This window comes from Xiphophorus hellerii, chromosome 9 (genome assembly GCF_003331165.1).
Source record: "Xiphophorus hellerii strain 12219 chromosome 9, Xiphophorus_hellerii-4.1, whole genome shotgun sequence".
In the NCBI taxonomy this organism is placed as follows: domain Eukaryota; kingdom Metazoa; phylum Chordata; class Actinopteri; order Cyprinodontiformes; family Poeciliidae; genus Xiphophorus; species Xiphophorus hellerii.
In genome coordinates, this window is record NC_045680.1 from 31,668,218 (window position 1) to 31,681,990 (window position 13,773).

Here is a 13,773-nt window from a genome sequence, read left to right on the forward strand (position 1 = left end):
AGTTCTTTGGTTCGGTTCTCTTATTTAGTTCTTTGGTTCAGTTCTCTTGTTCAGTTCTTTGGTTCAGTTTTTTGCTGTTCTTTCATAATAGACCCAATCAGTTGTTTGGACCAGGTTCTGCCACCTGGAAAATGTCAGGCTGTTACTGCACCCCCCCCCCCCCCCCCCACACACACACACACACACACACACGTTTGCTTGGCTATCTTTGTGGGGACTTTCCATTGACTTCCATTCATTTCTACAGCCTAAACATTAGCCTTACCTTTACCCTAACCCTATCCATTACATACCCTAACCAAAACTCAATTCACACCTTAGTCCTAAATCTGACCCTTGACCCCAAAACAGCATTTTGTGTCGTGGGGACCAGGCTTTGGTCAGAGCAGGTGTGTGTGAGCCATGAAGATCCTGCGTGAGGCTCAGTGGGGTCTCAGTGTTTCTCTCCTCATGGATTCCTGGAGAGTTTGGCTGATTTCATTTTGATCTCACTTCCTGTTCTGATCATTTCTCTCTGACCTCTGGACGAGCCGCTGACGTTTCTCCTGCTGGGTTTTTGGGTTTCAGGCCCCGGACCCGAATGACTGCGCTGATGTTTCCATTTCAGTTAGTCAGCACTGCTGACAGTCTGACGGGAAAACCTGGAATCGTCTGGCAGGAATTTCCCTGATGGTTGGATTTTCTGTGGAAATGATGGCTAGATGGCAACATTTAGCTTACTAACTAAACATTTAGCTAGCAAGCTAACTGTTTTGTTTGGTGGTTAACTGAACAGAGCAGTTAGCTTGCTGGATTCATATTTAGTTTCAAGGTAAATACTTAGTTTGAAACTGACATTTCACTTAGCCTAGTCTGGTTAACTAAACATTTAGTTTGCTAGCTAAACATTCAGCTAAATGCTACACATTTAGACTTTAGCTTTAGCTAAAAAATAATTAGCAAGCTAGTTATATTAGCAAGCAAACAAATTAGCGTGGTGTATTTATTTAGCTAAATATTGAGCTTGTTTCTTAATATTTAGTTTGTCCAGTGAAATATAAATTGTTCACTAAATATTTAGTTTGGAGCCTTTATTTAGCTTGCTAACTAAATATTTAGCCTGTCTCCATTTATTTAGTTAGAAACTTTGACATTAGTAACTGAATGAATCACATGGTGAAAATATGATCCTGAGAAACAAACAAATGTTTTTTAAATATCTGAAATTATTGCTGTTAATTTGTGACTGTAACTTTACAAACGGCGTCCATTTTTATGTAGATTTAATAGAACCAGAGCGACAGCGCCACCTTCTGAAAGACCTGCTCTGTTTGTGGCAGATTGTATGAAAATTCTGCCGTTAGCTAAAAGCTGCTAATTCCGACAGAAAATAGGTGAAGTTCAGCAGAACTGTGTCGTGTTTTTCAGTTTATTTGTGGCCTGTGTTTAATATGAAATTATTGAATGAGGAATGCAGCAGTGCAACCAGTGACGCGTCAGGGCGCTGCAGCTGTCTGTGAGGAAATTCAATCTGTTTTTATTTTTAGATCTCTTTATGGCCGAAGCCAAACAACCGCAGCAAGGCGCAACAGTTCTCCTGAAAATGATCCTGCAGGTATTTATAGTGATCTGCTTTGAGACGAATTAGTTCATAATTGAGGAGACAGAAGGAGCAAAAGGAGAACAAGTTCTGATGAAAACATAAGAACTGGTGTGTTTGCAGTCGTGTTGCAGATATTCAGCTGCTGGACGTTTAGAAGTTGCGTTGCTGTAAATGCGGCGCTGCATTAACGTTCCTGACGCTCTTAGCGCAGTTTGTTCTGGTTCCGGTCGAAGCCTGAAGAAGTGGAGCTGGACGCTCTGCTGCGCTCTGCGTGTGTTTCTGTGCAGCCGCTGACAGACAGCTGCAGTCAGGCCTGCTGGAGCCACAGCGCCTCCCTGTGGCCGGATCAGAACGGTGACTAAACAGAACCTTCATTCAGAGACGGGAGGAAAAAACCCAAACGCTGCAGGAGCCGAACTCACCTGAACGCTGGCAGAGGGTCAGGACGTCGGCTCCATCAAAAACACCCATCAGAGGTCAAAGGTCACAGTTTGTGGCTCCAGTCAATGTTTCTGCTGAATTGAAACAAAAATCCACATTTGACTGAATGTAAAACATTTAGTTTATTTTATGAAATTAAATATTTACGTTGAGTCAAATTCTCCAGTTATCCACAAAATCTTTGCTACTAAAGTTGATTATATTTTTAATATGAGTTTAATTTTATACTTATTTACCGTTTGATCCTTTTTGCCAGAACGTTTTTCTTGTTCTGTTGTAGAATTATTTATTTGGAAATTATTTATTATTTGCTTAATGTCAGGATCTGTGTTTTTCTGTGTATCTGTGTCTCCGTGTTGTCCTGTCTCCCTTTGATTAGTCCCCAGGTGTTTCTCGTTCCCTGATTACCCTCTTTCTACCAAAAACTGGATGATAAAATCTTCAGTCTGGTGTTTTTATTTTCAGAGATTTCATTATGTCTGTTGTTTTTGTTGTTTTGATGATTTCTTTTTGTATATTTAAAGTGTTTTCTGGTTCCAGTGATAAATGTTGACTAGAATTTAAAGTTTATTGGTCTTTGAGAATGTGATGTTGTGTTATTATTATGATCTCAGATCAATAACATCGTGGTTTATTCTGACAGGCCAATCATTTAGATCCATGTTTATTTTTGTATTTATTTACAGTCTGATTCTTTTTTTAATATTTGAGTTTTTTAATTGGAGCCTCCAGATGTTGGCGTTTTGTTTTTTGGGAAAATGAATCCAGGTGATTGACCTTTGACCTCTGACCTCCAGGAAAATCAGATCAGGTTTACTGTTAGCCACAGTTGGGTAGTAACTAGTTACATTTACTCAGTTACATTTAATTGAGTAATTTTTTTTGAAAAAATTCACTTTTAGGAGTATTTTTACTGCTGTACTTTTTACTCTTCAGTAAATTTCTGGATTTTCTTCCCACTGAATGAAAAACAAACATGTTTTAACTAAAAACCCACCAGACAGACTCACAGCTGCAGTTTCTGTTAAAGTTTCACAAGTTTTTTTATTGATAAAAAGTGATTTGGAAAAAACATTAAAATGTGAGTAATCTATTCATTGGTAAAGTTGTGAATGTTTTGGTTCCATGACATGTGACTCTTAAACATAAATCCACAGCAGTAATTATTTTTCTGGAATCTTTATCAGGATGTAAACCTGGAATGAACCATGTTGGTAGTTTTCTACCTATCAGACTCCAGAGCTTCTTTAATCTCCCTCCAGAACTGTTGGACTTTATTGCATCTCCAGACACAATGGAAGAACTTTTCCTTCTGCTCGGCTCTGGGATGACCGTCGTGTTTATGAAGCTTTTCTGGCGCCGCAGATGTTCTCATTAGTTATTACTGTGAGGTGTGTGTTGTTCTCTTTAGTTATTACTGTGAGGTGTGTGTTGTTCTTTAGTTATTACTGTGAGGTGTGTGTTGTCCTCTTTAGTTATTACTGTGAGGTGTGTGTTGTTCTCTTTAGTTATTACTGTGAGGTGTGTGTTGTCCTCTTTAGTTATTACTGTGAGGTGTGTGTTGTTCTCTTTAGTTATTACTGTGAGGTGTGTGTTGTTCTCATTAGTTATTACTGTGAGGTGTGTGTTGTTCTCATTAGTTATTACTGTGAGGTGTGTGTTGTTCTCATTAGTTATTACTGTGAGGTGTGTGTTGTTCTCATTAGTTATTACTGTGAGGTGTGTGTTGGTGGTGTGTCCTTCAGCCTCTGAAGGCAGGTTCTCCCTCCAGATCCCTCCGCTAACATGTCATGTAGTTTGGAGATGATTCCTTTTCTTCGGTTTTCATTTCGATTTCCCAAGTGGATTGATGTAATTTTAAAGTATTAAATGATTGATCATTTGATCAGTTACTCAGGACTTGAGTCGACTTTTTATCAAATACGTTTTACTCTTGCATGATTTGTTTCTGCTCTGCCGCCTTCTGTTGGTTTTCATCAGACGCTCTGCTCTCTCATTCTTCCTCTCTCTCTCTCTCTGGGGGTAAAAACAGTAGCCCTGTTGCCCCGCCCAGCTGATCCTGACCCGACTGTCTTAGCGTTAGCGATAGCTTCATTCAGCTGTGCTGCAGTTGCTCAGCTTGTGTTGCGTTTCTTCAGGATATTGTGGTAGTTTCTGGTGTGATGGGGTCTGTAGAGGCCCCCGCGGCGCCGCTGCTCATGGCTAACTCTGGTTTCCGTGGTTACCGCACCGTTTCGCAGCACCTCAACGACCTGAAGAAGGAGAACTTCAGCCTGAAGCTGCGGATCTACTTCCTGGAGGAGAAGATCCAGCAAAAGTTTGATCAGAGCGGCGACGGCGTCCACCGAGCGGTGAGTGGCACAAGAGTGTTGCTGCACAATTAATTTATAAAACTGCTGAAATTATCAGATAAATCTGATTATCATACATAATATTATTAGTCAGTTCATTTTTGGTGATTTTGTTCTTGATGCTACTTTTGATTTTTGTTGAATTTAAATAAATAAAGGATTGTTGTTTAAATTAAATATGTTTAATATAGTTTTCTTGTTTTACATGTTGGGGCCTCATTAGTTATGTTGTAGACAGAAAACAATAGTAATCAAACATTTCTGAGTTTCAAAAGTTAAAATCGTCGTTTCTTTGTAAAATATTAAAAATAATCATTTTATTTTGTGCGTCTGCAGCCTGCAGCCCACTGACCCACATTCTGCCCCGGCTCCATTTTTAGCCCGGCTCTGGATCTGAACCGGACACCTGTGTCTGTGTGTCAGTGGGTCAGCGACCTGCTGCACGTGAGCAGAGCCGCTGGTCCTGTCCGGTCCGGTCCAGTCCGGTTTGTTGCTGCAGACAAAGCGAAGGGCTAAAAGTGGAGGCGCTGCTGAATGTTATAGACGCAGCAGGTGGAGGAGCTAAGATTAGACCCAAACAAACCCAGAGGAGAGGACTCGTTTCTGGTTGCTGGTCTGGTGCTGTTCTGGTGCTGGTGTCTCTGCTGGTGGTCCTGGTCCTGTGCGGTTCTGGTGCTGGGCTGGTCTCTGGTGCTGGGTTCTGGTGTGGTCTGGTTGATTCTGGTCCGGGAATGTCTGGTGCTGGTTCTGTGCTGGTGTGTCTGGTCCTGTGCTGTCTAATGGTCCTGGTGCTAATGGTCCTGGTGGTTTCTGGTGCTTGGTTCGGCTGGTCTGTCTGGAATGCTGGTGCTGGTTCTGGTGCTGGTGCTGGTCCTGGTCCTGGTGCTGGTTCTGGTGCTGGTCCTGGTCCTGATTCTGGTCCTGGTTCTGGTTCTGGTTCTGCTCGTCGTTCCTCCAGAACGGCTGGAAAACGTAGATCTGTATTTCAGATCTATCAGATGCCAAATGTTTGTTTGTGCTGCTTTTGCTTTGAAGATATTAGTGAAAGTTTAAAGGTCAAAAGGTCAACCTCACATCACCCAAATCCAGAACTGGTGTCAAATTTTTGTGCAGTAAAAATTTTGATTGTCATTTTAAAGATATTGTTAAAAAAAGTTTCCAGAGGTCATCAGAGGTCAACCAAAAATTTTGCCTCAATCAACTCGTGGTTAAAATTCTGTTTGTGCTGCTTTAAACATATTGTTGATGACCTCTGACCTCTGGAATCTGATCCTGAATCCAGGGAAAGAAACTGAACCAACAGGAAGTGAGCAGGAAGTAGACAGGAAGTTGTCAGAAGTTTCTCATTGTTCTTCCTGTTTGTCCTGCAGAACATCGAGCTGAAGGTGGAGGTTGAGAGTCTGAAGAAGGATCTGCAGGAGAAGCAGGAGCTTCTGGACCGGGCGCTGTGAGTAGCCGACCCGCTTCACGTTTTCCGCCCGCCTGATGCTCTTAAAGGGCCGGCGTCGGATTTATTCAGCTGAGGAAAACCTTCAGTCCAGATTGAATGTTTCAACATTTTAAACCCGCTGCTTGTTAAACTGAAACTGATGGTGATCCTGTTTTACGTCAGATATTAAATCCTCAGCCTGGGTCGCAGATTTGGGTTTTTAGATGTCAACATGTTGCTGGGCTCAGACACAGATCATGTCAGGAGTTTTCTCTGCGAATAAAAAAGGCTTTATTTACCTTAACACAAAAACTCAGCTTGTCCCCTCAGCAGAACAAAAACAGCGCACTGCCTCGCAAACGGCACGTTCAAGGAACACACGTCGCATTCAATGACAAATAGGAAATATGAGAACCAAGCATCAAAGCAGGAGACGGACAAGTTCTGAATAATGAACAAGTTACAATGAAGAATGAACTTATTACAATAAACAAACAAACTGGTTGGGGTACCTGTGAACTATAAAACACATAAACAGTAAAATAAATAAATAAACTAATAAATTCGGTTTCTCTCACATAATGAATGATAAATTTGTATTTTGTGATCAATTTAAATGAAAGTCTTTTGCTTTTTAAACTAAATAAAGCGAATTGTGTCCCTTCAGCATGACTTTGACTGTTAAAGCATTTCAGTCTTTTTTTACTTCCTGATATTAAATCCAGTTTGGAGGCGAAATCTGATCCCTTTAAATGACTCTCAGATAATAACCACCAGAAATATCCATCTAAAAGCAAAAATTACATTTTCTCTTTATAAATACAAGAGAATCTTTGATATTTAGGAGCTGAAGTATTTCTGCCGCTTCGCTAAAACAGCAACTGATGTTCTGACCCACTCAGATCCACAGCCGAGGTCCTGTCCAATCAGAATGAAGCAGAGCTGCAGCGCCGCCTGGTGGAGCGACAGGACGAAGTCAGACACATGCAGCAGATCCTGGAGGACAAAGTTCAGCTGCTGCAAAAGGTCCAGAGACTCTTCCTGATTGGCTGATCACCCAGAAACGGTCATCATAAACTGAACACCTGAGCGTTGTGGTTGTGTGGTCCAGGAGGCCGAGGCCGCCCGGAGCGAGGCCCGGCGCATGGCGGCGCTGGGGGACGCCGAGGCCCGGCGCTGCCTGGCTCTGCAGAGGGAGATGCTGGAGAAGATGGAGGAACACGGAGACTCGGCTCGAGTCCAGACGAGTCCGACTGACGCAGACAGGTGACTGAAAACCTTTTCACTCTTCCTCTACAACATAAACCCAACATCCGTTCACCACAGACTTCATGTACATCTGGTTCTGGGTGAGTTCTTCCCTCAGATCTCTGAGCTTCGCTCCACTTCCTGTTTCAGGCTGATTGAGGATTTGGTGCAGCAGAAACAGTCGCTAAGTCTCCAGGTCGAAGAGCTCCAGGTCAAAGTTCATGACCTTTCATCCTCGCTGGAGAACAGAGAACGAGACGCCGAGGTATTTTCACCCCATCTGTCTTTTCCTGACGGACAAAGCAAAAATAAAACTTCAGACTGAAGATTTTAAACTAATGAAAAATGTGAAAATATTTAATAAAGTCTGTAAATAATTAATCAGATTTTAATCCGAATATTTATCGACTAAATGAGCCAGTCCAGTGTCAGAGAGAAGTGGCTTCATCGCCTATTGCTGTTAGCGAATGTAGCTTGTGCGTCAGATATACTGGTGTACCAGAAACATGCAAAGTTCCAACTGGAACCTTTATATAAAAAAGTCTAATTAATCATACAAGAAAAGGTTTCAATGCAATAAATCCATATAATTAATCAATCAAAACTAATTAAAACAAATGTTTGGCTGAAATAATTTTATTCATCTGATTAAACACAACAATAAAACAGCTTTAATTATTCTGTAATTAATGTGGCTTTAAGAATATTAAAACAAACTTGATGTGTATTTTAAAAAATTGTCTATTCAAAGTTGAAACATATTTAACATTTATGTTTTTCTGTAATTTATTGAACTTTTCTGGAGTTGGAGTTTGAATCCCTGAGGGAGATTTCCTTCATGTTAAAATCTGAAACTAAAAACAAAATAAATGTTAAATTAGAAACATTTAAACCACCAGTCGTTTGAGCAGCTTCTACTGAAATGATGGTGGAATCCCACAGGGTCGTGTGTTCGGACCTCTGATCTTTTCTGTTTTGTCTCGGTTGGACTTCATCAAGATTACATCCAACATGGCCGCTAAATTTCCTCAAACATGTTTGATGAAACTAATCAGCTGCATTAGGGAAGTTAAAGTCAAAATGTTTGGAGTCATTGCTCTTCCTTCTGAAGGCAAAACCAGCCTCAGAAAACGACACGCAGTTATTTACTGCTTTTACTGCACTTAATAAAAACTCCAGAAAACTCCTATAATCTGTTTATTTTTAAAATGAATTCCTGCTGTTTAATATTTTGTAGCGCCACCTGCTGGTGCACCAGGATAAAATCTGATTAATCTCTGGCTTTTATGCATTTTTATTTAAATAACCAGAATTTATTTTATTTTTCTGTTCTCTTTGCACCTTGCAGCAGACAGAAATCCTTTATAAAGTCTGTTCAGTTTTTATAAATGTTACATAAAAATGTTGTTTGTAATAAAACATAAACATTCGTCAGTAAATTAGTTTGTAATCGCGATCCGCTGACCGTTCGGAACAATGACCGTTTCCTGAGCAGCAGGAGGAGAAACCATGGCGACGGCTCGTCCGTCTCCGTCAGCTGTCCCCGCCGCCGAAAGTCGGCCATGTTTGGCATTTCCCTCTGATTGGGATTAATTGATCTTTGATTGCGAGCCTCGTCCCAGACGATGGATGGTTGCCGTGGCGTCGGCGGAAAGTGACGGATGTGGATCCGGTGGCGGTCCAGGAAAACAAACCCCACATGGCCGTAGATCTATAAATGTAGATGCTGCACACTGTGACGGATGGAGACGTTTGGTTTATCTGTGAGGCGGTGAAACCAGACGCTCCGGTTGCCCCGGAAACGGGCTTGAACCAGTTAATGGACGGCCTGGTACGATTCTGTTGTGATATAAATGACTGTGTCACAGCAGTAAGAGCCCCACAGAAACTGCTCTGTAAAAACATTCCCACTTGCGGCGGGTTTATTTAGGACAGCAGTCTAGTTTATTGGTATTTATAGAAATAATCAAGCCAATAATCCTGAGATTAAGGTCAGTTTTTAGTGGATTTTGAACATCATTTATTGGAATTTACTGTGACAAAATGATGATGTTAAGAAATTTATCTTAACATCATGATAAAGTGATCATGATAATAAAGTGAAGAGGAGCGACAAAAGCAAAGGTGGCGGATTAGCAGCGATGATGTCATCCAGGAAGTGTTGCTGTGGAGTAATAGATGTTAGCGTGTCATAACAGTCATGAGACTGACATGAAGCCAGAGGCCTGTTCAGAAACGTTGGTAGACTGACTGCTACTGCATGTTGTTTCTTCCCACCGCGGCAGAATTTAATTTCTGTTTGGGATGAAGAAAGTAGCTTTAAATTTGATGTGACCAGTCTTCCATCCGTCCATCACTGGTCCCAGTCTGTCTCTGCTGGGGAAACTTTCCTCTCCCAGTGAAACATTTCAGCTTATTTTGAGGCGTACTGTCCCTTTAAGACAACAAGCTGAAAGCTGGAAGCTCTTCTCCAGAACTGCAGCAGGATATTCTGCACCAGAAAAGCTTGATGTTTTTTGAGGATATTTTTTCCAGATTCTACCATCGGTTGCCACCGGTAACCAAAAGCTCGCTCTCAGGATACTTTTTATTTTCCAGGAGGAAGTGATTAATTTCTGGAGGAAATGTGACGTTTCCTGGTTGTAGGCAGACAGTGAGGTGAAGACCAGGGCAGAGAAACCGGTCTTCCTATCAGTACAATTAATTTCAAGAGGTCTCACTCCTCCACAAATTTCAGAGCGGAAAATAAACGACAATCCCCTTTCTGACTCAGTAGCTTTTAAAGTCTGCCTCATTTTCTTGTCTTGGGGAATTTCATGAAGCATTATTACTTTGAATTTTTTTCATGCAAAGTGTTTAATATATGATGCTAACATACTGTACCAGATTTATTTAAATGGTATTAAAGACAAAAGTCTATTAATATAAAAGTAAATAAATAAATATCAGTTTGTGGAAACAATGAATTTGACTCATGTCACACTTTTCTCTCAGTGAAAGCATTTTATATATATTAAACATTTTGGGAAAATAAAATGTTATTTTTGAATATTTAATCATAAAAACAGGAAGACACGGTTGAATTTCTGCAAATACGCATAAATAATAAAAATAGTTGATTTTTTCCATTTCTTTGATAAATTCATCAAAATAACTGTTAAAAGCTGCATTCTCCGGCCTGGCCACATGGTGGCGCCACGGTCACAGAACAGCCATTCATCGGGGATTTTTGTAGTTTTTGGAGTGACGCATCTTCCTTCATACATATGATCTTTGGTTGCGGAGTGACGCATCCTGTCTGACATAGAGGATCTTTGTGTTCCTCTCCGTCGCCTCCTCGCAGTGAAAGCAGCGGTTCCGCTCCGCTGGTTCTGCCGTTAACTGAGACCAGAACCAGAACCGGGACCGTAAAGATTCTGACCCTGGAGAAGGAAAACCGGGATTTATTTTCCTTGTCATCGGAAGGTTTAAAGGAGCCGCGAATTAATTTCCCTAAAACCTTCCGGAAATAACAAAATAAAAAATTCACAGCCCGGAGGAGAATCTGCGTGATTCCCGACCCGCCTGCGGGATCCGGCGAGATTTGCGCCGCATCACCATCAGCCTGCGGGACTCTGCGGCGTCATTCATGATTGAAATCAGATTTAATTGAGACCTGAAGACCAGTCGTGACCTCTGACCCCTGCGGGATGCTGGACGCGGTGAAGATGAAGGAGGCCTGCCGAATCTGCGCGCGGGAACTGTGCGGGAACCAGCGGCGCTGGATCTTCCACCCCGCAGCCAAGCTGAGTCTGCAGGTTCTGCTGGCCCACGCCCTGGGCCGCGGGCTGGGCCGGGACGGCCGCGGGGAGTTCGCCTGCTCCAAGTGCGCCTTCATGCTGGAGCGGATGTTCCGGTTCGACACGGTGGTGGCCCGGGTGGAGGCGCTGTCCCTGGAGCGCCTGCAGCGGCTGCTGCTGGAGAAGGAGCGGCTGCGGCTCTGCATCGCGGGGCTGTACCGCAGGAGCAACCCGGGGGAGGCCGGCGGGGAGGACGCAGACCTGGACGGCAGCTACTTGGACCTGATCCATGACGACCTGGTGTTCTCCGGGTTCGAGTCCTGGGCGGATCGGGAGGATGCGGCGCCGGACCAGCCGCTCCACCACTGCACCGGAGCCGAGGCCGGCCAGAAGACCCGCAGGTGCCGCGGCTGCGCGGCGCTGCGGGTCGCGGACTCGGACTACGAGGCGGTCTGTAAGGTTCCGAGAAGGTTCGGGCGCAGAAGCACGTCCTGCGGGCCGTTGACCCGTTACTCCGCCTCCGCTCTGGGGATGGAGGACCTGAGCAGAACCTCCGAGGCAACACCTGTCCCGATGGATGTTCCTGCAGCCGAGGCGGACAAACGGAGTCACAGCCCCGCATCCTCCGTGGAGTCTCTGGAGCTCCACAGAACCAAGGAGGAACCGAACCCGAACCCGGAGGACACGTGCCCCTTCTGGAGAAAACCCCAGACTGGGAGCTCCCTGTCCGGGGCGGAGGTGCTGCTGGGCCTCCTGCGGGGCTGGGAGTACCGGCCGGTGACCCCGCCCAGGGGCAGCAAGCTCCCGGTTCTGGTCAAAGGCAAACTGGATCCGAGCCTGTCCTCCCACCCGGCCGTCCCGGAGGTGGTGGTGCGCTGTCCGGCGGAGGAGCTGCAGGCGGAGCTGGAGGAGCAGTGGCTGGATGATTACCTCCAGTGCGGCCCGTTCCGCCTCCAGCAGGTAGAGACCCGAGGCGGGCCGCTATCAGGGCCCGGGGCCGCGCAGTGGCGGGAAAAGTGGCCATGCGCCATAGGGGCGCCGCCTGCAGAGGGCGCCACATGTCGGGGAACTGAGTATTTCTAGTTAACATTTTCTGGTTATAAGGTGTCATATAGTTGACTAAGAAAGAAGCAACGTAGGTTTTTGTCTAATGTTCCGATGTCGCTACAAAATATTTCGATAAAATTTTACGTCCGTGATGTCGAACATCCATAATCAGGACTGAGCAAAGTTTTGTCAAGTGGGCCAAAAAACAAAAAGAACTAAAATCAAGCAAATAAAGTAGTTAATTTTTTATGTTTAGGAAAGGAAGGATTTGATTTTGCTGAAATAGAAGAAAGACATTTCACACATTTAATATTTAGAGCACATTTATTTCCAGTTATAAGAACAGAATGTCAAGATGCTTGCTAATATTTAACCATCTTAAATAAATTTACTGATTTGTTGGATAAACGAGGTTTTGCTTCTTATAAAACGGTGAATACTTTCTATTTAACATTTTCAATCGTAAGAAAATTATGTTTGTAATAAATTTATAAAAAGTAAATCTGCATCAACCACCTTTAATGGACGGGATAAATTTGTATCAGTCTCAAACTTCAGTTGGGGGGCCACAAAAAATCAGCCTAAGGGCCACAAACGGCCCCCAGGCCGCATGTTGGACATCCCTGCTCTGGATTTAAAAAGTCAGCCGTGGAACGGGAGTTTTTCCTGTTGCTTCTCCATTACCACGCCCAAAGTCCGTATCCTAGCAACCCCTGCGTCGCCTTGGCAACAGTCTCCACGCGGCGGCCTTCATAGCTCCCATTGTGATGTAAATGATGGGCCTGGATGTGGCAGAGAGCTCCCAGTTTACCCAGCGGAGCTGGGAATCTCCGGGCAGATTTCACCGAATCGTCTCTGTAGCGGTTAGCCAGGAGGAAGGCGACCGCTGCTGGAACCACAGGAACCAGGAAAAGAGCTGCTCCCAAACCAGTTTCCATGTGGAACCGTCAGAACGCACGTAAAACTGGGACGTAAATGAAGTCAGACGTTCGATCAGAAGCAACCAGCTGTTTCACCAGCAGCTTTTCTGCTTCTTAAAACTTTGTAAAAAGAAAATGAGATTCAGTCACAAAACATCTGACTTCCTGTGAGTCGTTTAAACTCTGAAACATTTCTGGGGTTTTACCAGATTTCTGCTCCTGATGGTTCATGCTGTTTCTGTCTTTCCTGTTTCCCTGCCGCGTTTCCTGTTTCCCTGCCGCGTTTCCTGTTTCCCTGCCGTGTTTCCTGTTTTCCTGACGCGTTTCCTGTTTCCCTGACGCGTTTCCTGTTTCCCTGCCGCGTTTCCTGTTTCCCTGCCGTGTTTCCTGTTTTCCTGCCGCGTTTCCTGTTTCCCTGCCGCGTTTCCTGTTTCCCTGCCGTGTTTCCTGTTTTCCTGACGCGTTTCCTGTTTCCCTGCCGCGTTTCCTGTTTCCCTGCCGCGTTTCCTGTTTCCCTGCCGTGTTTCCTGTTTTCCTGACGCGTTTCCTGTTTCCCTGACGCGTTTCCTGTTTCCTGACCTACGCGTTTCCCCTGTTTCCCTGACGCGTTTCCTGTTTTCCTGACGCGTTTCCTGTTTTCCTGACGCGTTTCCTGTTTTCCTGACGCGTTTCCTGTTTCCCTGACGCGTTTCCTGTTTCCCTGACGCGTTTCCTGTTTTCCTGACGCGTTTCCTGTTTCCCTGACGCGTTTCCTGTTTTCCTGACGCGTTTCCTGTTTCCCTGACGCGTTTCCTGTTTTCCCTGCGTGTTTCCTGTTTTCCTGACGCGTTTCCCAGGAGCTGATCGGTGAGCAGCAGGACCAGCTCAGTCGGTACCAGAGCGCCGCAGGTCGGTGCGTGGGAGAACTGCAGCAGGCCCAGAACCAGGTCCGATCGCTGCAGGTCAACATCAGAGAGAGCGAGGCTCGGAACCAGGT

At 44.4% G+C, this 13,773-nt stretch overlaps 1 protein-coding gene across 12 annotated transcripts in view; it reads left to right on the plus strand.

The window, feature by feature from the left end:
- Positions 1-13,773, plus strand: part of pde4dip (phosphodiesterase 4D interacting protein) — a 71,761-nt gene that overhangs the window by 33,217 nt on the left and 24,771 nt on the right. For 2 of the 12 annotated variants that reach the window (XM_032572071.1, XM_032572067.1), the window contains 6 exons: positions 4,264-4,374; positions 5,745-5,821; positions 6,706-6,829; positions 6,915-7,069; positions 7,202-7,316; positions 13,634-13,771. In XM_032572071.1, the coding sequence (XP_032427962.1) occupies positions 4,264-4,374; positions 5,745-5,821; positions 6,706-6,829; positions 6,915-7,069; positions 7,202-7,316; positions 13,634-13,771 (720 nt within the window). Of the gene's footprint in view, positions 1-4,263; positions 4,375-5,744; positions 5,822-6,705; positions 6,830-6,914; positions 7,070-7,201; positions 7,317-10,242; positions 11,791-13,633; positions 13,772-13,773 lie in introns of those variants that run through there. The other 10 variants (XM_032572065.1, XM_032572062.1, XM_032572069.1 and 7 more) reach the window with 9 other exon arrangements.